This window comes from Galeopterus variegatus, unplaced genomic scaffold (genome assembly GCF_000696425.1).
Source record: "Galeopterus variegatus unplaced genomic scaffold, G_variegatus-3.0.2 Scaffold1096, whole genome shotgun sequence".
Classification (NCBI taxonomy): domain Eukaryota; kingdom Metazoa; phylum Chordata; class Mammalia; order Dermoptera; family Cynocephalidae; genus Galeopterus; species Galeopterus variegatus.
The window spans coordinates 375148-399529 of record NW_007727207.1 but is presented as its reverse complement, the minus strand read 5'-3'; the positions used below and the strand labels follow the sequence as shown (position 1 = coordinate 399529).

At 42.7% G+C, this 24382-nt stretch overlaps 1 protein-coding gene across 1 annotated transcript in view; it reads left to right on the top strand.

Annotated features, from left to right (window-relative positions):
- The window catches only part of FNDC1 (fibronectin type III domain containing 1), a 66351-nt gene that overhangs the window by 1779 nt on the left and 40190 nt on the right, over nt 1-24382 (top strand). Inside the window, exons 2-8 of the mRNA XM_008574747.1 lie at nt 670-756; nt 1181-1249; nt 13790-13996; nt 18762-18860; nt 20282-20399; nt 22127-22314; nt 23061-23168. Coding sequence (XP_008572969.1) covers nt 670-756; nt 1181-1249; nt 13790-13996; nt 18762-18860; nt 20282-20399; nt 22127-22314; nt 23061-23168 — 876 coding nt within the window. The remainder of the gene's footprint in view (nt 1-669; nt 757-1180; nt 1250-13789; nt 13997-18761; nt 18861-20281; nt 20400-22126; nt 22315-23060; nt 23169-24382) is intronic.

Sequence of the window (24382 nt, the reverse complement as noted above, 5' to 3'; positions counted from 1 at the left end):
CTCAGCTAATGAGACCTCTGCCATTTGACCTTGACCCCTAGACAAAAGTTTAAAAATGAAGCCTGAATATTTCCAGATTAGCATTTCCAAGATCCCAGGAAGTACTTTTTCTAGCTTTTTGTTGCAATGGTCAAAAATAACCCACAGACATAGTAAGAGGAACATTTTATTGTGAAAAAGAGAAAATTTTATGAAGCTTTATGTATTGCAATGAAGACTTCCCATGTGCTAAATTTTGTTACATTAACATTTCTTATTTTCTGGAGATTTCCATTTGGAGCTTCTATGAGGAAATATTATTTTTAGTTACTGACACTGTATATACAAACGTCTATTTAGTGGATAGTATGTTCCTATTTCCTATATTGATTTCAGATTAAAAACCTTAGAAGCTCTTTTGGTTGGCTGCTAATGAATCCATGTTTATTACACATGCCATGTACTTTGTGCTAAATAAAGTTTGTGTTTTTTGGGTCGGGTATGTTTCAGTTGAATGAGATGAATGTTAGGGATTTTAATAAAAGAAAAGAGAAAGCTATTGTTAGACTTGTCACTTAATTCAGATTTTTATTTTTGGTTATAACTTGTATAAGGAAGACAGTTAGTGAATCAGACTGTGTCATTCTTGGAGATTTGAAATGGTGGCTTGATACAAACCATATATTTCAGAGCCGGGGGTAGTGTACTTTGTGCTGGTTACTGCAGAAAATCACAGTGGAGTGAGCCGTCCAGTTTACAGAGCTGAGAGCCTGCCTGGTAAGTCTTATCTAGAATTGGAGGCTGTAGTTTTGTTACCTAGATTGTGAGAGACAATCTTTGCTTTTTCAAGTCGATATAAATTTAGAATTTTTAAGGAATTCCTTAATAAGAACTTCTTAGACTTGCATAGCAAGCTGAAAGATTGAAAAGGAGGAGAGACTTGTCACTTCTTTTAAAGTAGTTTTAATGTCAGTTGTTAGTATTTTGTCTGAACTTTTTGAATACTCATTAGAGTAAGCCATATGCAAAAGACCGAGAATATGAATTGTCTGTAAAGCTTAGGTGCTGAGTCACTAATATGGCCTGAGCAAATCGTTTTGAAGACTGTTGAAAAGATCGTTTAATATACATTAGGGATGGACTGAGATGTGGAAAATCCAATAGTCCCTTCTAACTATCAAGTTGCATTTCCCTAATTTAGGAGGTGAATGGATCAAGATTGATGGTTTTCCCATCAAGGGTCCAGGACCATTTAATGAAACCGTCACAGGTACTTCCTGCTCATTTGGTTTGTGTCTTCACTGAAGCAACATCTCGCAAGAGGGTTGTGCTTCTGTCACACACATGTGCTCACAAACCTTCATTTAGTTCCCATCGTTAAACTAACACACATGCCACACGGTCTCGGTCAGTCTTTTCTGCACCTGATGGACGAGACTGTGGCCGGTGTTGCTCATTGTTCACTGTTCCTCCATGTTCTTGTGTGGGGAAGTGTCTACGTCTGCATCCGGGGATACTGTCGCCCTGTTAACAGGCAAATATGGTGGTTGAGATGGCAGTACTGGCCCGATTAGGATATTTACAGCTCTTTTACCTGTGAATGGCAGAAATGAGTGGGACTCACAAAACAGTGGCTTTGATTGGCTAATATGTTGAATCAAGTCTTGGTCTCTTTTCTTACAATGTTGGGATACTTGGTGATATATTAGATAACCTGCCTTCCATCTCTGCTCCATATTTGTATATGTGTGTGTTTTATCATTTGGATGTTGACGTTGTCTGGTCATATTGTTTTGGTTACTGAGAGAAGTGTTAACATTTCTTGTGTGTTTCTTGAATCTATTTAATTAATGGTGAAAAAATAATGCAAAATGAATGCGGTTATCTCAGAGTGTGGTTGGGTAATATCCCAAAGGTGATATGGCGAGGAGGAACTATGTTTTATTTTCATGTACCATGTGTTTAAATACATCAGTCTGGTGTTGTTGAGTGGAAGGTGAGTATGTTTTAACCAGTGACCATAATCTGGCTCTCAGATCGGATTTGATGGGTGTAGGCAGTTTTCAAAGTCCCCTTTGGGTGAAAAGGAGTGGGAGAACAAAACAACCCCAAAGGAAACTGGCTTGTGGGGAGAGGTGATATGTTCTTATCCAGATATGTTGGACTTGAGGTGATCATGGGGCGTTGCAATGAAAATTTCTTGTAGGTGGTTGGATATAATGGAATGAAAGCTGGAAAAGGGAAGTAAGGGCTAGACACGGATCTCAGAGTCATGCTCTAGAGGGAGAGTCAAAGTAGAGAGAGAGCACGAGTGGTTGAGGAATGGGAGACAGAAGAGCCGGAGCCCAGATCAATCCCTGGAAAGCAGTGATAGGAAGTCAAGAAGTTACTACACCTAGGAAGCATGGAAAATAGGAAAGGATGCTTATTTCAGAGGTTGTTTACTACTGAAGACACACATGTAAATAGTCACATGTACACTTTTTTCGGATGGATATTTGTGCCTTGTATTTGAATCTTATATTTTGAATGACCATTTTATCTTTATAATCTTCCTGATAAAGTTTTCTTAATGACAGTAATTTTAGAACAAGGAATTTTCTTTCTTTCTTTTTTTTTTTTTGGTAAGTAATTAAATTCTTATGCCTTCTTTAATAGAAATGTGTGTTTGGAGATAAACCATCCTCCAACTCACTATTGGTTTTATAATACTGTGAGATTATTTAATCAGCCTCTGCAGGAGCCTTTGTAGGCCTGGTTGCCAAAGTGCTCCTCTATCATACATCTATTCGTCATACATTGTGATAGAAAAGACACTAGAAACCACTTGCAGCATATGGTATAAAGCAGAACTTAAAAAAAACCCCAAGAATATTCAAAATGCTTAGACTTGGTTAATGAACTCTAGGAAAACAATTACATTTCACTATTAATAAAAATAATAATAATTTATGAGAAATTGTTAATAAGTGATCAATAGACATCTATACCTTTTTAAGGGATGTGGAAAATATGCTATGCTATTGTTCTGAGAAATGGTTAAATGCATGACAATTCTGTCAAACCAATAAGTGATCAATAGACATCTATACCTTTTTAAGGGACGTGGAAAATATGCTATGCTATTGTTCTGAGAAATGGTTAAATGCATGACAATTCTGTCAAACAAAAGAAGTATTCAGGATTCCACATGTCTTCATTCAAAGAAAGGGATTTGTCCTAAAAAATGCAACATTAGCATTGGCTCCTGGTATAAGGCCCCAGGGGCTTGCTTTAGTGCTTTCACTGATAGCATCTCATGTTCTTCCAGTGTTTTATTTGAATCCAGAGGAAAATCCATTCTTTTATTCTGCTGAAAAGAATGGTTTCAGTTCAAATTCTAGAAGGCTTCCTTTTGCTGGCTTAGACCTCTCTCCACCAAATTGTCTTTATCTACGAATAGGACTTTAATGACTTAACTTACTTATTCCAGGCACAGGTCTAGATGCTAGAGATACAATGGTGAATAAGGTAAGCAAGGGCTTTTCTTAGAGAAACTTATATTCTAATGGGAAAGAAAGGCAATAAACAAGCAAGTGAGAAATAATGGATATAATCCATTAGTTTTCTAGGGCTGCCATAACAAAACACCACAGACCGGGGTACTTAAACAGCAGAAATTTATTTCTCGTGGTTCTAGAGTCTAGAAGTCTAAGATCGAGGTGCCAGCAGGGTTAGTCTCTCGTGAGGCCTCACTCATTGGCTTGCAGACAGCCACCTTCCTGCTGTGTCCTCCCACGGCCTTTGCTCTGTGAGCACGCATCCCTGGTGTGTCTTTGTGTGTGCAAGCTTTCTCTTTTTATAAGGACACCAGTCAGATTGTAGAAGAGCCCATCCTAATGGCATCATTTTAACTTAATTACCTCTTTAAAGACCCCATCACCAAATACAGTGACATTCTGACGTACTGGAGTTAGGTACTGAATTTGGGGGGGGGCACAATACAGCCCATAATGTAATCACAGTTATTTGAAAAATAAACGACACTGTAATATAGAATAAGCAGAGGGGGGCCCAGGGGTTGGGAGCCTGGGAGGCCCTGAGAGCATGGTGGCACCAAGCTGGGACCATACAGAGACTGTCAGGGTGAAGCTACGGGAGGAGGAGGAAGAACGTGCCTGCGAGTCCCGGAGGTTGAGAAGGACTTAATTGACTCTCAGGCTGGTCACTTGACCAAGTATGAAAACTCCCACGACTCAGAAAACGAAAGGACTAAGCAGAGGTGCAGCTCCAGGCAGAAGTTTGGGCTTCCTCTTCGGCAGCCCCTCTCACATCCCTCAGTCTCAAAGTCTTCCTTGTATTTAATGTAGAATCCCTCTGAGTCAGGGTGTAAACCTGTATCCTCCTGTTCTGTCCCACGGAAGAGAGGTCACAAGTCCATTCACTTATTGGAATACTGCTGATTAGCTTTTCTGCAGACTTCTTTTCTGCGAGTTGTTTTAGCTGTTTTCTGTGACTGGGTCTGGGGAAACCTGGCTGTGCGGAGCCGGACCCTGGGGGTCAGGACAGAGACACATCCCAACTCTGGTACCAGCCGGCCCAGGAACTGTGCTAGGCCAGCTAGTCTGCTTTCGCCAAGCTCTTTATCTGGGCAACAGTATTAGAATCTGATTAATTTTAGCTCTGAACATGATCATGTCTATTTTTAGTAATTTTTATGGTTTTCTAAAAATCTAGTCCTCTGTGCTTTCCTCACATCTTTTAGCTGTGGTGCCTAAACTAGACATAGTACTGAATTAAAAGTCTGATTTGTGCCTCTTATTTTCTTTACATTCTATTTTAGTTCATGAAGCTTGCTCATTTTTGACAGTTAAATAGTAGCATGGACTGAAGTTTAGCACAGAATTCACAATGACTCCTTGGCCAATTCCAGCAGGTTATTCACCTGTGGCCCAGCCATTCCCTTCCTTATTACAGCCACCCACCGACCTCCAGGTCGCTCCCTAAATCTGATGGCCTCTATGCACCTGGCTAACTTGTGTGTCTCCACACCAGGCTTCATGGACGACACACCTCCATGATGATGGCCCACCAGGTGTGCCCACCTCATGGTCTCTAACTGCCGCCTCCTCTCATAGAGTTCGGGTTAGAGATAGGGTTGCTCCCTTCCAAAATCTAGAATTATGAAATTCCCCTCTCTGACGAAGTCATCTCACTTCCTCGACGCCCTCATTGTCATGAGCTTGCTTTCAGGCCCTGACAGGCTCTGGGTCTGTAGACCCTTCCCATCTGCAGAGCCCAGAGCCGCCCCTGCTCCTTCCTCTTCATAACTGTCCTGTCGTTGTGGCCACACTCACGCTTGCCAGTTCCCCTGTCCTTCGACTGCCTCCCTGGCTTGCTGGTTGTTCTGCTGGGACCACTCCATCTGGCTGCTTTTCCTCTCTGGGTGCCAATGGCTGAGTCTGTGGGAGAAATAAAGAGCTGAGTAGACAGGTAGATTTTCTTGCCAGTTTCTTTATTTAAATATGACTGATGTAGAAGTTGAAAACTCTAAAGCTAGAGTTTTTGAGATGGCTCTTTACCTAGTCTATTGATTTAAGAGCATGGTTAATCCACCCAACCCTAATCTTTATACTGTTCACCTCTGAATACCTGGCTTGGCCTCCAGGCTCAGGCCCTGACGAGCAGCTGTCAGCAAGCACTGTCCTCTCAGTGCCTCAGAATTCTCAGCAGTGAAATGATGGGATTCAACAGGAAAGTGCCAGGCTCCTTTCTAAGAACTTTCTCAGGTTCTGAGTTTCTTTCTAAGGTTTTAAGATTCCTTTCAGCTCTGAAATTTTGTGAATCTAAGACACTAAGTAGACCAATTTCACTACTTTTAACGAATGGTACTAAGATTTGTGAGCAGTTGAGAACCATTTGTAATACTGAAAAATGGCTATTTTCCTATTTCTCTACCCTCCTTTGAATGTTTTAGATTAGCACACCCCCAAATCATATTGGCAAAGGAAGGAGCACTGAATCGTGGTTTCTGTGTGCTGAGTTTGTAGCTGAACACCCAGCAGGAGCACAGCATAAAGACCTGTCTCCAGCGGCACATTCAGAAGTCCCGCTCCCTAGGGTCCCCTTGTCTGTGCTGTCCTTCCTTTGTGTACTTGCAGTGGCAGGAACTCTGCCAACAGGTCAGGGGAGTTTGCCATGTCAATGTGTGTCATTGTCACTCTGGGAAAAGGTGCCAGCACAGTAAGCCAATAGGCAAATCATGTTCAGTAGTGCAGTTTCAGGGGCTTCCCCAGATAATCCTGCAGCCAGCTTGTGGGGCTGCTCGATGCTTAAAGCATACCCCAACTCAAAATTATTAAATTAATTATGAATCAAAGACTGTCCTCTTTTCCATACTAATTTCAATCAAAGTCTCTGGCCAATGGGGAATTAATAACATCTGGGGCATTATTTTCTCAGGAGCTTCCTCATGCAAGTACGAGTTTTATTAAGTGTGCAGTTTGCAGGGCATGTTTCTGGTTCGTGGCCTCCATGGTGAGCTCTGCAAGGGCAGGGCACTTTGACTCATTGTACAATCTCCAGAGCCAGGGACAAGCACACAGTAGGTACTCAAAAAATGTTTGTTCAGTGGAAATGCATTTGGAGGTGTGTCTGCTCCATGTCTGTGCTGTGGCAGAGGAGTGAGTACTGGATTGTGCAGAGGTGCCTGTGAGGAGGTCGGGCTCCCTCTGTCTAGTTCAGCCTCTGCCTAGTTCAGCTGCTGATTTGGGGATGGGGGTCTGGGCAGGCCAGTTTGCTGGCCACAGGGTGTTGCTACTATTAATCAGAGATCCCATTTCTTGCTGTCTGCTCCTTTGAGGGCTGGGTGAAGAATGACGTTGTGTGCATTTGTAGATCATGATTCCTCAGGCTGGTTGCTGTGGGAAGATGAGCCGTTGACCCAGACGGCCTGCCGCTCCTTCCTAAGGACACACTGCCCTGTTATGGCCACTCCCATGCTGGGGCCCAGATCTCTCTATCTGAGTGTCTTCTTCAAAGCCACCTCTCATGCTGGAATATAGTTAGACTTCACCAGCCACAGAGCCCATTCTTTACTAACAAAAAGTAGGTGACAGAGGTTTGTGTGTGGAGCTGTTTGGGTTCATTTAGCCAGATGTCCTTGGGACATGCCCCCCGGAAGTGCTGTGTAAGGGAGTCAGGGACCATCAGCTGACATGGAGGGCCACAGCTGATGGTGAGCACACAGCTATGAACAGCTTCTCCTACCCCAGGGCTGGACCCAGCGCCTGGTGGATTTCATCGCAAGCATTTCCTTTTAGTACGCAAGCACTGGGTGGGGGACCCTTTCTTCTGAGGCCATGGTGCTGATTTTGGAGGCTAATGAGTTGGCTGGCTTGCCTTTGTGTCCTGGAAGAACCTCCCGTAGTTTAACAAAAGCAAATACTTGTGACGAGGTCCGCATCCTGGGGCCCAGATGCCACTTTCTGAGTGCGCATCCACCGCGGGCTTTTCTTCTGTGTCTGAGCGGAATGAAGCTCCTGATGTCAGGTCCCTGCACATTCGGATGTCAGTCCCGAAAGAGCATGTTCTTCTTGAAGTTATCAACCTACTCATATATTGTAATCGGATCTTTCATGTGCACATGGTGTATTGGAAATCAGTAAAAAATGGAAGCAACCAATAGCTGTTTAATGAGGTCTTTTATCGCCAGAAAACAACTGCGTTGTTTACCATTCTACTCCCAAATGAAACACTGCAGAGGAACCATAGACTAAAACAAACAACCCCAACAAAACAAAACAAAACAGAACAAAAAACCCTTTGAACAGAGACATAATTTTCCTTAGAATATTCAACACTCCTTCCTCTTAGCACACATGTCCATGAGGCTGTCTCTGTGCTATACTAAGGGGTCCAGAAATGTCATACGTCTGCATTTCCGCTGTTGAGAGGTCAGAAAAGGATTCCTGCTTCCCTGACTTTCAGTGGCCCTTGTGAATCCTCAGGAAGTGTGACTGGAAACTAAAGCACCACCAGATGGATCGAGAGTCAATGCTTCTGCAACTCTGCACTCACGTCGCTGATGGAGCCTTCAAGGCTGGTCACCTGGAGAAGCTGCCTGATGCTTCCACACTGTGTGCCGGGGGGCCAGTGAGCTGGGCTCAGGGAAGGGAGTCCCCCACTGCTGTTGCATGTGGCACAGCGATGTCGACATCACATCTATGAATGGCTGAGGACAGCAACTGATTTTGGTGTTCCAGACTTGTAGGTCACAGATAGGTCAGAGAAAGTCCAGCCCTGCCTCCACTGTGGTGGAATAACAGAGACAACCCTCAAAAGGCTCATGAGCTGTAGAACTTGAGACATATCTCCATGTGTAGCAGTTGGAGAACCTCTTAATGCTGCAGTAGTAGCGAGGACTTCATCACCAGCCTGTGCAGAGTTCTCCCATGTCATTCATGCAGCAGGTGGCCACTGTCACAGGGCCTCTGGGCTTTCTGCAAGTCCAGAGCAGCCTCCGTCCTGTACAGGGAAATTGATGCATGAAGTAGTTTTTATTGATGTTCATAGCTCTCTACTAAGGTTAATAACAAAGCCAGCTACTGATAGACATTTTGGATGACATCCTAAAGACACTGATGTACTGGTCAAACCAGGGTCCTCAGAACTTGGGAGGACATGACATTACCAAGATTCCATGAAGGCCTAAGGTAAACTGGCCACGTCCAACAGGAAGTTTCTTCTTGACAGTCGGGCATTTATTTATTTATTTTCTGACCGATACGGGGGTCATAACCCTCGGCACGGTGTCGTCCGCACCATGCTCAGCCAGTGAGCGCACCGGCCATCCCTATACAGGATCCGAACCTGCAGCCTCGGCGCTACTAGCGCCACACTCTCCTGAGTGAGTCAGGGGGCCAGCCCTGACAGTCAGGCATTTAAAACGTTACTTTTAATTGAAAAACAATTGCTAAAATATTGTAGAATAGTCTACAAAACTCAAATGCAATTTTAAGATAAAACTGAAATTTTGAATAAAGTGCCATGTTCCGAGCTTCTGGGGACCGAGTTCATTTAGTTTGCTGTTAGGTAAACTTCAGTGAAAAGTTTGAGGAAAGCTTTGCTGGGCGACAAAGGGATCAGCACTTCTTTTGTGAAACAAACAAATGGACAAAGCAAACTGGTTGAAACGGAGCAGTCCCAGGATGGCTTGAAGTACCTGCTTTGTTTCTGAGATAGTCTTAGTGGACTTCGAGTCCACATTTTGGGGCACAAATGCTGGCGGCCTTGCGCCAGCCTGTGAGGTCGACCTCTGACTACAAGGTCCCTTTAGAGACCCATTTGAGTAGGATTTCCTGTGACTTCCTCATTTGATGACTCCGTGCATATCACTGCATGATCCCAGAAGGCAGGAAAGCAGGGTCTCTGAAATACTGGACAGCTCCAGTGAGCAGCAGCAATCTTGCACTGAAAGCACTTATGTTGGTTGGTTTGTTTTAAAAGTTAGTTTTAAAAGATTTTGTAAAGGCTCCTTGGGCTTCTACAAGCTGTAATATTGTTAGTAATTAGCATTGATTAGCTTGGAGGAGATCAAGGTGGTTTTTATCTTTTTCTCTTTTCCATCCTTTTTTTTTTTTTTTTCCTAAGAGCTTCTTTCTTTTCCCAACCCCCGAAAATGCAGCCAGGATTTACTGAGCGCAGGCTCTGGCCGAGGGATGCTCTTCCAGCGCCCCTCGGAAAGCAGGAGCAAGCTGCACACTCATCTACTCTTCATGTCCTGCCTGCTTCCCAGGACAAGCCAGGCAGCCAGGCCACTGGTGAGGCTGACCAGGGACTTGGCTCTTTGTCAGAGGGTTTTTCCTTGGGACAGTAGGTAAACTTACATATTTAAGGGGGACAGTGTAATGAGCAGACGCCGATGGCACATATGGCACCAGCTTCCCCTGCAGAGCCACCTGGTCTTTGGGAATGTTGCTGACATTTTCCGTAAGGGGGTGTATGTGAGTGTCTGAGACAGGGATTCCTGGTGCTGCACACCAGATTCTTCACCAGAGGTGTTGTGGGCATCAAGGGGACCTTCTCCTGGAGTAGGTACCATGCTTATGCCACAGCATGGCTACTGGCAACACCAATGCTGCAGCCACCATGAGCTTCCCAACAGGAGCTGAAGTGGAGAGAACAAGGGCTACAGATCTGACAGACCCGGGTTCCAATTCCAGCGTAGAGCCAAGGCCTGGGCCACGAGAAGGTGGTTACCAGGCAGTAGCAGTCATGCATCCTTTTATGCCAGTGAAGGGCAGGGACTTAGGGTAATTCATAATGGTTAGATGTTGACAAAGACGATGAATAATGCTTTCAACTCATGGCACAAAAAGAGTCATCTAGATATATACAACCTCATGTTTGAAAAGATTTTCAATGCAAATAGTCTTTGGCAATAAGTCCTCTCTTTTGCTCATGTCTGGATCTTTGAAACACATTTTTTAAGTGCCCCTGTGTGCAGGGATTCATGGTAAGCTCTGTGGTACACTCATAGTTCATGTGCCAGAGGGGGCTGCCCACTCAGCTAGTGAATGTAATGAATGAAGGATTTCGTTTCTGTCATGGCCTCAACTACAACTAGTGTGCTTAATACATGCCCAGTATAGTGCTGAATGCTTTATGTGGACGGTTTTACAAAACCCCATATGCTATGCACTATTTTACCAACGAGGAAACAGAGGTTCAGGGAGAATTCTAGAAGTCACATAGCCAGCAAGTAACAGAATCGATCCAGACCCTGACTTAGTTAAAGCCTGTGTAAGGCCTATTCAGAAGCTACCGTATTTAGCTAGCATAAAATTATAAATGAGCGAAGCATCATGTTGAATTTTGGATTTTTTTTTCTTTGTGAAAAGAACAGATTTTGATTCTGCACCATTTCAGAGTATTTGCCAGTTTGTGAAGCTGGTAGTACCAATTAGGAGAAGCATTCTAACCCTGTCTGGCTTTCCGATGTCTACTATGATCTAGACGGTAATCATTTCACCCAGCTGACCTGCCAAGTGGAAGGTGTGCAATTAATTGCTGCGAATCTTCTGTTACCGACCAGTTCTGAGTACGATTTTCCTGATTATGTTGTACATGAGAAATAGAGAGAATGCGTTTTGCCAAGTTTGAAATCCACTCCACGCCGGTGGGTGTGAGATCGATCACTCTCGGCAGTTGTGACTTCCTCTTTTCAAGATAAAAGACTTACAGAGGTTTATTAGAAAATTTCAGAAGGCTTTGATGAGGCTGTCACATACAGCTTAGAGAAAACACTTAAATAACTTAATTGCAATGAATTAGAACCATATGGATCGTTTTCTTGATACTTGCATCATCTTAAGAGGATTAGCAGATGATCTATAAAAGACGTTTGATGGTATCTATAACCGAGAGTATTAAAGAGAGGAAAATTTCAAAATGCTTGAAAGAATGTGGCTGGCTTTTCTAAACGCAAACATTTACAAGAGAGACGACCGTGTTTAGAGCGTGACATTCTCACTCCCTCTGTGGCTTTCACCGAGACAGTGAGCTCCATGTGGTCGCGGGGTAGTACTCTGGGGCCACCTTTGCCGACAGTCCTCCTCTTGTCCATTTGCTACCTGCTGAGAACACTGTCTGGGTCATTATACTTAATGCCTACAGGGCAGGGCAATCTGTTCACATCTGAAGGGAGCCTGTCCAGCTCAAAGCACATGTTTCACATCCATTAGCAGAAGAGTTGGGTGGTTGGTGAGGTGGCACAGAGGTGAGGGGAGAGCTGAAACACAAGTGGCATCGTTAAAAGGGGACAGAACCTGGAGTCTGAGTGGTTGGATTCAGGTCCCTGCTCTGCTCTAAACAGCTGTGTGACCTTGGTTCTGCCACTTCACCTCTGGGAGCCCCGGTTTCTCTTGAGAATGATGACCACTATCCTGTTTACCTCGGGGCTGTTGCAAGGACAACTAAGATGAGTGACGTGAGAGCTCGTTGCACACTGGGAAACTCTATAGGAAATAGGCAGTGTGGTGGTTCCCCGCAACTGTCCGGGGGCCTGGCCTCACTCCCGGACCCCAGTGTGGAGTGGTTATACAGCAAGGCCAGAGCCTGGAGGTGGGAGCTGTACAGTCCGAGTGGGCAACTGTTGACCCTGCCCTTGGGCTGAGCGTGCTGTGGGCCTGGGCTGGGTCAGGGCAGAGCTGACAACTGGGCTCCTCAGGCAACTGTGACCAAGCTTCTTGTCCTTGGAACTCCACTCCTTCCCCCTCAGGGACCCCATCACTTTAGGAAATTCCAGTGGTCTTACTTCTTATTACTGTTTTTTCAGTATTTTACTGTTGAGTGTCAGGGTTGCAGAGTCAGAATTTGTCTGTCCTGGAGCAGAGACCTGCAGCTGTCCCCCAGGCCCAGAGGTGCCACTGTGGTCTTAGGGACACTGTTTCCATTCCCAGATGCATGGCTGGAAAGGTCCTAGGGCTGGAACTCGGGACAGAGAATGCGATCTCTGCTCAATAATTTATTGTTAGCTGACCCAGATAATACCTGTGTGTGTTTTAAGCAGATTTGCTCATTTTACTGGACTATACTATTGGATTAAAAACAAAAACTTTTAAATAATTACTACTTTGTATATTGGGGAAGAGATTTGTTGAACACTACATGATATTCTCTTAGTAGCCTTTAAGAATGGGGTGCCCAATGACTGATTTGGTAACTCCACCTAGTCTACAAACGGATATTCTTTTTGGTTGGATTCAGGACATTGGAAGCAGGTGTCTGGCATTTCAGAATAACCATCTTTAGTGGCCATTTATTTAAGTGTTATTGAAGATCACATTAACTCAAGATGTTAGTTTTTGTTTTTGTGTCTTAGTGTTGAAATGTTAGCTTAGCTGGGAATTTTCCAGTCTAATAAGGGGAGTCAGATTGATGATGGGGTTAGTGTATGTAGAGGAGGAAGAATTCTTGGGAAATAACAGGCTTACACAATTAGAGAGAGGCTCATCAGCCTAACCAGATCCTCAAACGAGGGCTGGACTGTGACCCACTGTTAGAAATGGGCAACGTCCTAGTCAGTGATCCATACCCTTGTGCCCTGGCACATCAGCTCTTACTTGATGTAAAAGCAAAACTGTAACACTAAGGATTGGCCACCAGAATGCATTATTTCGAGAAAGTTAACAATGAGAACATTTCTTGAGATTAATCAGTTTAGCAGGAGGACTTCTAGAAGTTGATTAATTTAGCAAGAAGAAAACAACAGACACGGAGGATACCAGTGATGGTGTGGCATGACCAGGGTTTGTCTAGAGGCACAAGACTCAGACGTGGAAGAAAAATTAAGATCCCAAACAGAAATCAGTTAGTATTTAGCTTTTAATGAGTCATTGTAAAGGCAAGGAAAGCCGGTCTTTTCAACATTACAGTGAAAAAGCTTTCTGGAGGATAGCTCTAAACAGCACATCAAGTGTGTCTGCTGTATTTTCATGCTGACCATTAAGTTTCACTGAGAATAAGGCGACAAAGGGAAATAGATGAAAAAGACACTGTAAAAAACATAACAAGATTTCTGGCTGGCAGTCTCACAACATGGTGTGTTTTCATTTTAAGTTCTTGAGACGTCTCTGTATGAAACGTGGGGAGGAACATGTAGATGGGGTGTTGGGAAAAAAGGCTCTTACTAGACTTGGTTACCAAAAGTGGGTGTTTTAAGCCCAGTAGCTGATTGCTGAGGCTCAGTGTTTGGAGGGGCTTCATATTTGTGGCGGTGGACTCTAAGTGGTATAGTGAGTAATGGTTTCCGTGTCATGTCCTTTTTAAGAAAAGGAAGTGCCCAACAAGCCCTTGCGTGTGCGCGTCCGGTCCTCAGACGACAGGCTGTCCATTGCGTGGAAGGCACCGCGCCTGTCCGGAGCCAAGAGTCCACGCAGGTTGCGGGGTTTCCTCCTGGGCTACGGGGAGAGTGGCCGGAAGATGAACTATGTTCCACTGACCAGAGATGAGCGGACGCACGAAATTAAAAAGCTAGGTGAGTTTGATATTAATTGGTATTCCATGTTTTCATGATCTTTGCAATCATTTCAATATTTTGAAGTTCATTCATGACCAAGCATTCTATTTTAGTTGTAATGTTCGTTTTCCAGGTATGACAATTATGCGAAATTACACTCTGTTCTGCCCCATCCTGGCATCCATCATTTTCTCCAACTTGCTTTTGACCAGTGATAAGTATTTCAGCTCCCACTGCTAACTCTTACATCATTTCCTAATCGGTTCAGGACACAGGCAAGGAAGAGGGTGTGGTTTATTGGGCCCTCCTGGAAGACTCCAGAAAGATCCAGAGGTCTGTGCAATGGTGTGGATGCTGGAGGAGAGGGAGGGAGGGATGCTCCAGCAAGTTGTAGGGAAGGGCGGAGAGCCCAGGTCTGTGCGCAGTGAGGGGAGTCACTGCTGAGAAGGCAGCATGTCACCCACCTCCTGGCACCTCCTGAATCAAAAGAGGTAAAATCTCTCAGACAAGGTGAGGGACGGGCAGAAGGGGAGAACTGAGACTGGCGAGATGAGCCAGGGAGTGATAGAAGGGAGAGAGCCACCCAGGAGCTGTCAGTTGGCAGTGGCCGGGGGCAGTGGTTTGGGCCCAGCAAACAGCCCAAGGTGGGAAGTGGCTGCTATGGTGGGAAGAGGGCCTGGCGGGCCTGCGCTCCTCGGGTGCTCTGAGAACACTTCCTCTTGGCTAAAGGCACTGCCACCCAACATTGTGGGGCCTGGGTGAGCAGCTCTGTGTTCCTCAGGACTCCCAGGCCTGCTCCCTGGGCCATGCAGCAGGCACTCATCAGTACCAATTTGACCTGCTGGAGACACTGGGTGGACAGCCAGACTCCCCTCCCAGAAACAGTATCGTAAGTCCCTGTTCTGTTTGCTGCTGTGGTCAGCCACCTGCTGAGGACTCTCTTGAAAGAGCTCAGCTGTCTGCTGGGTGTTCCTGGCACAGTTTGGTTTATGGTGTTCTGTGTCTTAACCTGGTCTGCAAATGTTGGCACAGGCGGCTGAGTGCCAGGCACAGCACTTCAGCCATCTCAGTGCAAGCTGAGTCCAGACTCTTTCCAGCAGAAAAGAGACTAGCACCTCTCTGCTCCAATGCTGCATGAAATGGCGAGGGATCCCAGGAACCAAAGGAGAAATCCAAGCTGTACATGGTTTGCAAGGCATGACTTTGCTATTAGCAGCAAGAAGCCACAGAAAAATTTGGAGACTCGTCAATCATTCATTCCTGAGCCTACCCCTATGCCCGAATAGTTTGACTGTGCTGGTTAAATGGCTCTGTTTTGGTGATGCCGACCCAGTTCTACCCAGAATATCAACAGAAGAGCAGAGTCGCTATTTTTGCATTTCTGATATTGCTGAGAGCATTTTTTTAAAATGGAAAGTTGTCATGGATCTGAGCCTTTTACAGATACCACACATTAAAGTGTCGTTTAGTGTTGACAGTTTTTCATCTGACTGGGTCTGTTATTTTTTCATGTCTTCAGTATGAACTGCTGGCTCACCTGAGGGTAGCAGGACTTTTTTGTTGCCTGAACTTGAGCAAATATTGGACCTGAGGTCAGGAGTGGGCTCCAGTCCCAGCCTGAATGGAGAAGGCGAGCGTTGGGCTTCCAGTGCAGTGTGTTAGCTTTTGCATTTTTGCTGCACAAGGAGCTGGATTTGCCATCATGAATGATCTAAGAGGTTACTGTGTGGAGGTGGAGCTTGCCCCATCACGGGGTGTGGGGAGGAACAGGAAGAAGTGAACTCCCCAGGGCTGTCGGAGGGGACATGCTGTGACGGGAGGACCATCTCCTTATTTTATTCTGCACAGGACTTCAGTTCTGCTTATAACAGAGATGCCACTGAATGTGTGGGACTGCAGAGGGTGGTCACATGTTAAGGAGACTTGGAGGAGAGAGGGCCTGAGGTCCCGTCAGCAGAGCCCCCCTCTCTGAGCTGTTCATTGAACGTGTCTTATTGGGCATCTTCTGTGTCGGGTGTGATCCTGGGGGAGGCACCAGTGTGGAATCAATATCAAAGGAGGCCCCACAAGGACGATGACGTCTGAGCCAAGGCCTGCAGGTGGAGAGGCTGTGGGAATAACGAGGGCAGAGGAGACAGCAGGACCAGGACCCGAGTGGAAGCGGGTAGCAGTAAAGACGGAGCACGTCTGGAGCCCTTCAGAAGGTTATGACAGACTTTTACAAGTTGAGACACGGTGTTTTTGCCACATCACATGCTTGAGATCTGGAAGCGTCTTAGTCCATCTCTGTTGCTTATAGCAGAATACCTGAAACTGGGTAACGTACAAAGGAATGAAATTCACTTCTTACAGCTTTGAAGTTGGGAAGTCCGAGGTCCAGGGGGCACATCTGGTGAGGACCTTCTTCTTGGTGGTGACTCTCTACAGCAATGCAGGGTGTCACATAGTGACAATGGCCAGAACAAGAGTGAGCTGACCATCTCACTGCCCTCCTTATAAAGCCCTCAGAAGCAGGCGCACAATAACTCATTAGTTCATAAATAGATCAATCCATTCACGAGGGCACAGTCTTCATGATCCAATCTCCTCCCAAAGGGCCCCCCTTTCAAATACCATGACTGGATTTCCCACCATCTTAACACTGTTACAATGGGAGTCAAGTTTCTGTGAGTTTTGGGGGGACAGTCAATCCGCAGCAGGAAGTGAGCAGATGCTTTGATGCTGATGGGGGATGACGGGGTCATTTTGTAAATTTTGTTTCCTCTGTTTATTCGATGATCAGCAAACAGAAAGAAGTGGGTTTTTATACCACTGCAGTTCCTCATTAGATCTCTATGAAAAGAGACAGGTTGCTGCCTGGAGCTGATGCCCATTTAGCCCTGGGCATGCTGCCTCCTTGTCTGCAGCTCTTGGGAGCCACACAGACTAGTGTGAGGCCCAGCCCTGCCTCTTCCTCCATGACCTCGGTGGTCATCTCACCTCTGTGAGCCTGTTCCCTCATCTGCGAAAGGAGACAGTGATAGCGGCTTCGTCGTGGGCTTTTGTTAGGACGAAATGAAGAATTTGCACATGAAATGTTGAGCACAGTGGGGAGCCTTGAGCCTGAACATGTGAGCTGTTACTGTAGTTTACTGCAGTACAAAACTCTTCCTTCATGATAATCTTGGACCAAGTTTAGTTTCAAGAGCTCAGCAAATCAGTATCAGTATCAGTATCAATATCAGTATTAAAAATACTAAGAACTTTAAGAAGTATATTGAAAACATATACAAATTTCAGTTGTGGGAAATTATTTGTTTCTTGGTGGTTCTTGATAAATGATGGGACACTGCATTTCACGTTTAGTCACTGACACATGTTCCTGGATTTTGAGGCTGATTGGCAGATTTTTTTTCTTCGTTTACTTTTGGCATGCTTCCATTGTCAACAGCACCAAGGAACTAACAGATCTGAAGTGTGGCCTCTGTATAGAAGCTCAGTTTGATGTTCTGTTAATCCAAGTGTTACAAACTTGATCCTTTCCTTTTATAAAACAGATATTTCAAAATTCTATGGTAGAAAAATATGTGACTGCCTCATATAAATAATTTACAAATATCACAGCTATCACAGCGTGAGCTGTCGAATGTGATCGCCTTCCCCTGAAATCTCTGATTAGTCTACAGCAGTTCGCTTTACAAAAATAAATCGCTCTCTGTGAGGTTTTTGAATGCAGGTCTCCTTTTTGTTTAATTCAACATGTTTGTAAGGCAAAAGGCTTATTTTCCCACTTCTATCTGAGAGTTTGCAATGCCTGGAGTCCTGTGCTCGAAATCCTCTTTATGATCTTAGTGTCATCTCTGTTAATTTACCTAGGTATTATTACCTGATGATAATACTATCTGCACTAGTCAGGTTGCCTTATATGTATTCTTGTATTTATTAAAGCTGCAACAGGAAGCTTGGTCAGTAGAGCCTGGACTTGGTCATAAGCAATTTTGGATTCAAGGAAGAGTTTGCATTCTACTTAGGTGTAGTCTACTTGGACAAGTCACTCAATTTTTATGACTTTATGTCCTTATTTGTAAAATAAGAAGGTCAAATTGGAAGATAACCAAGATTTCCTCTGGATCTCAGACTCTATTATTCTACAGTACTTAAGAGTGTAGGTTTAAATTCCATCACTGTGGGTTTTTTTCCAAATAAAATTTTCAAGTTTGGGTTAAGTTGGATACTAGTGGAACCTGTGTAACAACTGGGGGAAGGGAGACTAACTGAAAGAATAATCCAGAAATAGAAATACTTTTCCATTTGTTCCTAGTAAAATCTTCAGACTCCATTCTGAGGATTCTAGTTTCCAAGGGCACAGCACCCTATGGGAAAAGAAAAACGTTCTGGCTGCTGGTCTGGTTGACTGTCTGTTCTTTTCACTTCTCCCTTCATTTTGATGACAGATAAAAACAGAGTAACTGCCAATTCTCTATGTTGGAAGCAAAAATAAATTGGGAAAATTGTATGGGTAAATATGCTATTCTTTTCTTTTTTAAAGCATGTTCATCTCTTTTTGAGGCCAATGAGATAAATACCCATTTTTCAAAAATTATACATAAAAATAAGTTCCCCATTTTTTAACATAATGGAGGTGTTCTTTCTGAGTTTAGTCCCTACAGTTCTTGGGCTCATCTTTAGTTGTCCCCAGAAAGATGAAATGGAAAGGAAGGGGAGGGGCAATGCAGACAACCAGGGATGTGTGTCCCTGAGAAATCCAAGCCAGTCTCATCCCTTCTTGCTTCTTGGTCTGCAGCATCGGAGTCAGTGTACGTGGTCTCCCTGCAGTCTATGAACTCCCAGGGGCAGAGTCAGCCAGTCTACAGGGCTGCCCTAACGAAACGGAAGATTTCAGGTATGTTTCTAAGGAAGCATTTGATCAAACCATGGTCTAGTATGAATGTTGTGTTGTTTCCAAATGATGTTGGCTGGGCAAGAGATTACACGAATTTTATTAAGGATAAAGGAAACAACAGGGCAGACTTGGTCATATTTTGGGTACAAGGGTGTTTCATACTCAGAGGCTGGGGTGTTCTTGTGGTAAAAGTGATAAAACATATTTCACTGTATATTTTGAGTGGCTTCACTGTGCAGTAGATTTGCCACGATAAGAGCAGCTAAGCATTTATTCCATGGAAAGGCACAGTCTGATCCATGCACAAATTGCCCTTGGTGATACTCTGAATAAAGTGAGAGAAAGGAGAGTAGCTGTGGAGGGTGGTGTGCAAGATATGTGCACGGATGTCATTTCAGCTCAATTTGCATAAAACTGTCATTGAGAAGAGTGAGAAAAAATGTAATAGTGATTTGCTTATAGCCTGATCACTATCCACTTTCTAAGGGATACTTTCCCCCATATTCATTCCCAGATATTTTTTATATTACTCGTATATTAACAAATTACATATACCTTTTCTGGACTGTGAGCCTTAATTTAAAATAATTATTTCACGAAATGTATTATACTGTATTTTTACATTGTGTAAAGAAGTTCCACATTTATGCATTTTCCATTTTATTATTCATTAATTGGTGCCATAGGAAAAGTCCCTGAATCACTTCTCCTGCTTGTGGTAAAATCCACATCCTTTTGAAACATGATACTTGAGAAGTGAAAAGAAAAAACAAAACAAAAATACAAGAGACTAAAGAAAAAGATCGAAGACATCTTGTGAGTCTTAATTTGCTAAAGGTTGAGCTAAGATTACAAGCTTTGTGACTATGATGTATTCTGACAAAAAGGTAAATCTCTGTAAGAAATTGGCAAACTGAATTCTATTTTACATCTGAATATAAATTTTAATCTGCCTTGGAATCACATATTCTAAAATGTGAGGACGTTGAACCCAATGTAATTCTTACAATTTGAACCAGAATTTTCATTTCATGCCGTGATCACGCCTAGACTTTTGCTTCCCATAAAAATTTTATATTTCCCAGAAACTTACATTGTGTATGGAGAAGACAGTTATTTGGAGTACCTTCGACCAAGGCAAAGCATCCCCTGTGTATAGTTCTATGTCGGTTGGGTTGGGCAGCTTTTAAAGGGAACTGCCCATTTCTTAGACTGTGTTTAAGATGAGGAAGAGTGGAGATTTTTGTTTTTCTCCACTGACCAAATAATTGTTTAACTTTCCATTCATTTCATTTTATCTATATCAGCCATATGCAGTTGAAAATTATATAGGGTGAATAATAAACTCTGAAAGCCAGAGGGGCTCAGGGCAGAGCCTGTTGATAAAGATAGCCTTTCTATACACCCCCGTGTCATTTCAGAAGAGGATGAACTGGACGTCCCTAATGACATCAATGTCCGGGTTATGTCATCCCAGTCTGTGCTTGTGGCCTGGGTGGATCCTGTTGTGGAAAAACAGAAGAAAGTTGTTGCATCAAGGTACTTTTGCTTATTTTTCTTTATTTTATGCACATTGTATGAGAGAGGTGTTTTTTCTGGACCCGAAAAGACATGTATTTATTTTAATGATTTTATTTTCTGAATTATATGAATGTTGGTCTCTCTTGTGCCTGAATGATAGAATTTTCTGTGGCAATCTAGTTAATCCTGAGTGTGGTCAAGTATTTCACACAAATCAGATGCTAGCAGGCCCTTGTGTGTAGTACACACAGCAGGACCTCACATCTCTCTTGCTCAGAGTTTTATCTCATGTCTGGGAATTTCCTAGATTCTGTTTCTTTCTTTGCCCCATTGGTATTTTGCTTTGTCTCATTAATATTCTGTTCATGCACAGGATCTATTTCAGGAAGAGTCTTCCTGTTCCTCCTGTTATCCAGGAAGAGTCACACACAGTAGGACAGATTTTTTTGTAGAGTGGTAGATATTTGTCTAATGTGCTACCGTAGTTACTCATGAGGTATTTGTTGAATACTGAATCGCTTCATGTCCAGCTTGTTTGTGCATAACAAAATGCACCTTATTTTCTCTTAGACCATGATATTATATTATTCTGGTTTTTATATGAAAAAAGATTTGGTGGTCTAGTCATTATGTATTAATTTTTGAAATTATTTGCAACCAGGAAAGGGGAATGTACTTTAAAATGAAGGGAATATAGTGCTGAGATTATATGTATACATACATACATACAGTTATTCATATTAGATATATAGTTTCCTTTACTGTCTGCTACTAAAAAAAGACATCTGCTGCTTTTGAAAGACCACAGACGACTCATAGTGATTCTCTCCCTAGCCGTGTGGCCTTCCCCAACATAAAGCATTCCCGATTACCATAGGATTTTGATTTCCAACATCTTGCTGAAGACCAAAGAAAGCTTGGGTTTTCTTAACAGAACTGTTGTGTTAATTGCTATGCCGTGTTTTCAACTGAAGTCTTCTCCTGACCTATGAAATATAACGAATAGCACATTTTTAATGCACCAAATGCTTTCTACTGCAAAGAGGATGCAACGAGCATTTCCCTTAAGAAGAATGCAGTGGATGGTGTTTGCAGTGTTGAAGATGTCTGCTGTCCGGGGTTGTCGAGCCTTACCATGTTTGGTTACACTGTTCCTCTCCCTGATAATCATAATCACACACCAGAGTTTCTCTGATAGGCTCCTCTGTCCCGTTCTACTTGCTACACTTTCTGCTCCTGTTCATGGTAACAAGTCTACTCAAAAAACCATATGTTCCCTTTCCTTCTGAACCTATAGAAAACATTCCTATTTGGCATGAAAAAAGCCTTTTTTGTTTTTCTTTTCTGAAGAACTTAAATACCTTGGGCCAGTTTTGGTCTTTAATAGTGTTTCTTTCTACACTCACACATGCACACACACATCCCTGATAAGTTTTGCCTCATAAAATCCATCTCCCGTCCCTCCCTTCCTTTTGTAATCTCTGTTTGATCTTTTGAGTAGTAAGACTTTTTGGTTTTGAAAAGACATCTAGCTTTATTTTTCCTGGCCTACTTTAGACACCTTTGCCAGGAACTTAAGCAGATTCTTGGAGCCAATAACATAGTCAAAAGTTTAGATTTTTCTCCTCTTTGATTTCCCTACTTACCTCCAGAAGTCATCACGTATAGGCAAGGAAAAACAGCAAGAAATCTAGTGTTTAGTTGTAGAGAATTTGGATGCATTGTTGTATTGCATTTTCTTATAGACAGTACACTGTGCGCTATCGAGAAAAGGGGGAATCCGCCAGGTGGGATTACAAGCAGATCACTAACAGGCGTGTGTTGATCGAGAACCTGATTCCAGATACCGTGTATGAATTTGCAGTCCGTATTTCACAGGGTGAAAGAGATGGCAAATGGAGTACGTCAGTCTTCCAAAGAACACCAGAATCTGGTCTGTATTTGAAAATGGCCTTTGGATTTTCAATTTGGGAAATACTCATAAAATAGGATTTAAAGACAGTTTAAGAAGCCAATAGTGACAAAGACCAGCATGGGCATTTGTAAAGTCACATTAACCCTCAATCTTGGTCGTGTTTCTATGTATAAATGCAAAGAAGTTAAGGAACTGTTTCCTTAGGTTCATGTTTTATCCTTTGCTGGACTTTTCCACAAGCATGTTGTCCTGACATGTGGAGCACATTAAATCCCAGTGTGTAGTATATATAAATCACCATTGTGTGTGGGAATGCCCCTGGGTAATGCATGGCTCTTGCAGGTAGGAGAGACTCTTCTTTCCTGAGGCTGAGGTTGTGTTTGATTCTGGAGGAGAATTTTGCTCTGTATCCATACAAGACTATAATTCTTTTCTTTTAAACTATGACTTTAAATGTTTTATTAAAAATAAATTGGAACTCGACCTTAATCTTCTTTGTGTATTTCAATATTATTTAGCAATGAGAGAAATGCTGAATTCCTAAAAGCATTTTCCTAGATATGTTTAAACACACTATATGAGTTGGTGGGAGTGACATAAGTCACTCCATTACACAAAGAGCGAGTGTAGAATTTTCTGTAATGTGTAATAAAAATAAGCAGTTTCTTTTTAATTAAAAAGGTGTTTACAGGGACTGTATGCCATTTACTTTTAGCTTATCCATTAGGGCATTTAAAAATGTTTGATTCCTTGTTGTTTTGTAGCTCCTACCACAGCTCCTGAAAACTTAAATGTTTGGCCAGTCAATGGCAAACCTACAGTTGTCACTGTATCTTGGGATGCACTACCTGAGACTGAGGGAAGAGTGAAAGGTAGGACACTCATTCCTGATACTATGAGATGCACTGACTCTGATACCATGACCTCTACTCACAGCTTTGGTGATTGAAGAAGGAAACAGGGAAGCAACATATGTATAAGAGGTGCTAACTCCCAGGACAAGAATATTTCACTCAGAGTTTTCATTGTCTAAGATCCAGGTAGTTTTCACATTTCTGTTTTGGTGTTGCTATCAGAAGGGATGTTTTCAATTTCATGCAATGACTCTTGCTTTCATGCTATGGGTATTTTTATTGTGCCAGTAAGATCATGAAAATAGGCATTAGCAAGAACCCCTTAGGACCATAAATATCTTTAATGGGACTGTAAATATTTTTAATGGGTTTGAAAAACTCAAGTAATTGCTGGGACATGGACTTACTCCCTAATTGTCAGCCTTCATTTATTTATGTCTAGGAAAACATAATGTTAAAATAGAAAAAAAATATTGGAGATTTAAAAGAATAAAAATACAGTAAAATATTCACAACTACTTAAATTTAAAAATTATCTGATGGGAATACTAAAAAAAAAAAACACAAATCTTTTATTTTTAATGCAAAAGAATTTAAGAACCTTTCAGAAGTCTGTTTAGAGACATTTTAAAGAGCCATATTGAAGTTTTTTCTGGCATCACCTATTCAAATGTACCAGGAAAGAATGGAGTTTTTATTCAAGAATAGAATACTTTTATTGTTATTCTATTTGGGGAGACAACTTTAAGTCTAATATATCCAGGAACTATGAAAAGTTTGTGTGAGCTTAAAGAAATCCAGAAAATTACCATCAATCTCCTCTGAGAATTTCTTAATTGAAAAATCGAATGGTTCTTTTTTGTATTCAATAATAAGTTATCTTTGCTGACATGAAGGATGTCTTTTCATGGAACAACAGAAGTTAAGAAGGGTAGATATGGAATGATATTTTCTATACTTAATGCTTTCTCATTTCCCAGTTTTTAAAGAATAGATTGTAGTACTCTTCTTGCTCATTTCCCCTTCCCCCCACTGGAATAAATCAGAAACAAATGAAGAGGATAAATATTTAGTTGGCTCTTTAAAATTATTCTTTTTATGACAATTTGAAGATTGGTTCCCTCTGTATTAATATTGATGCAATGCTGAAAAGTCCTCTGAAGATTGAATAAAGACATTTTTTGGCTGATTACTTTTTTTAATTTTAGAAAACTCAATTATTGCTCCTCTCA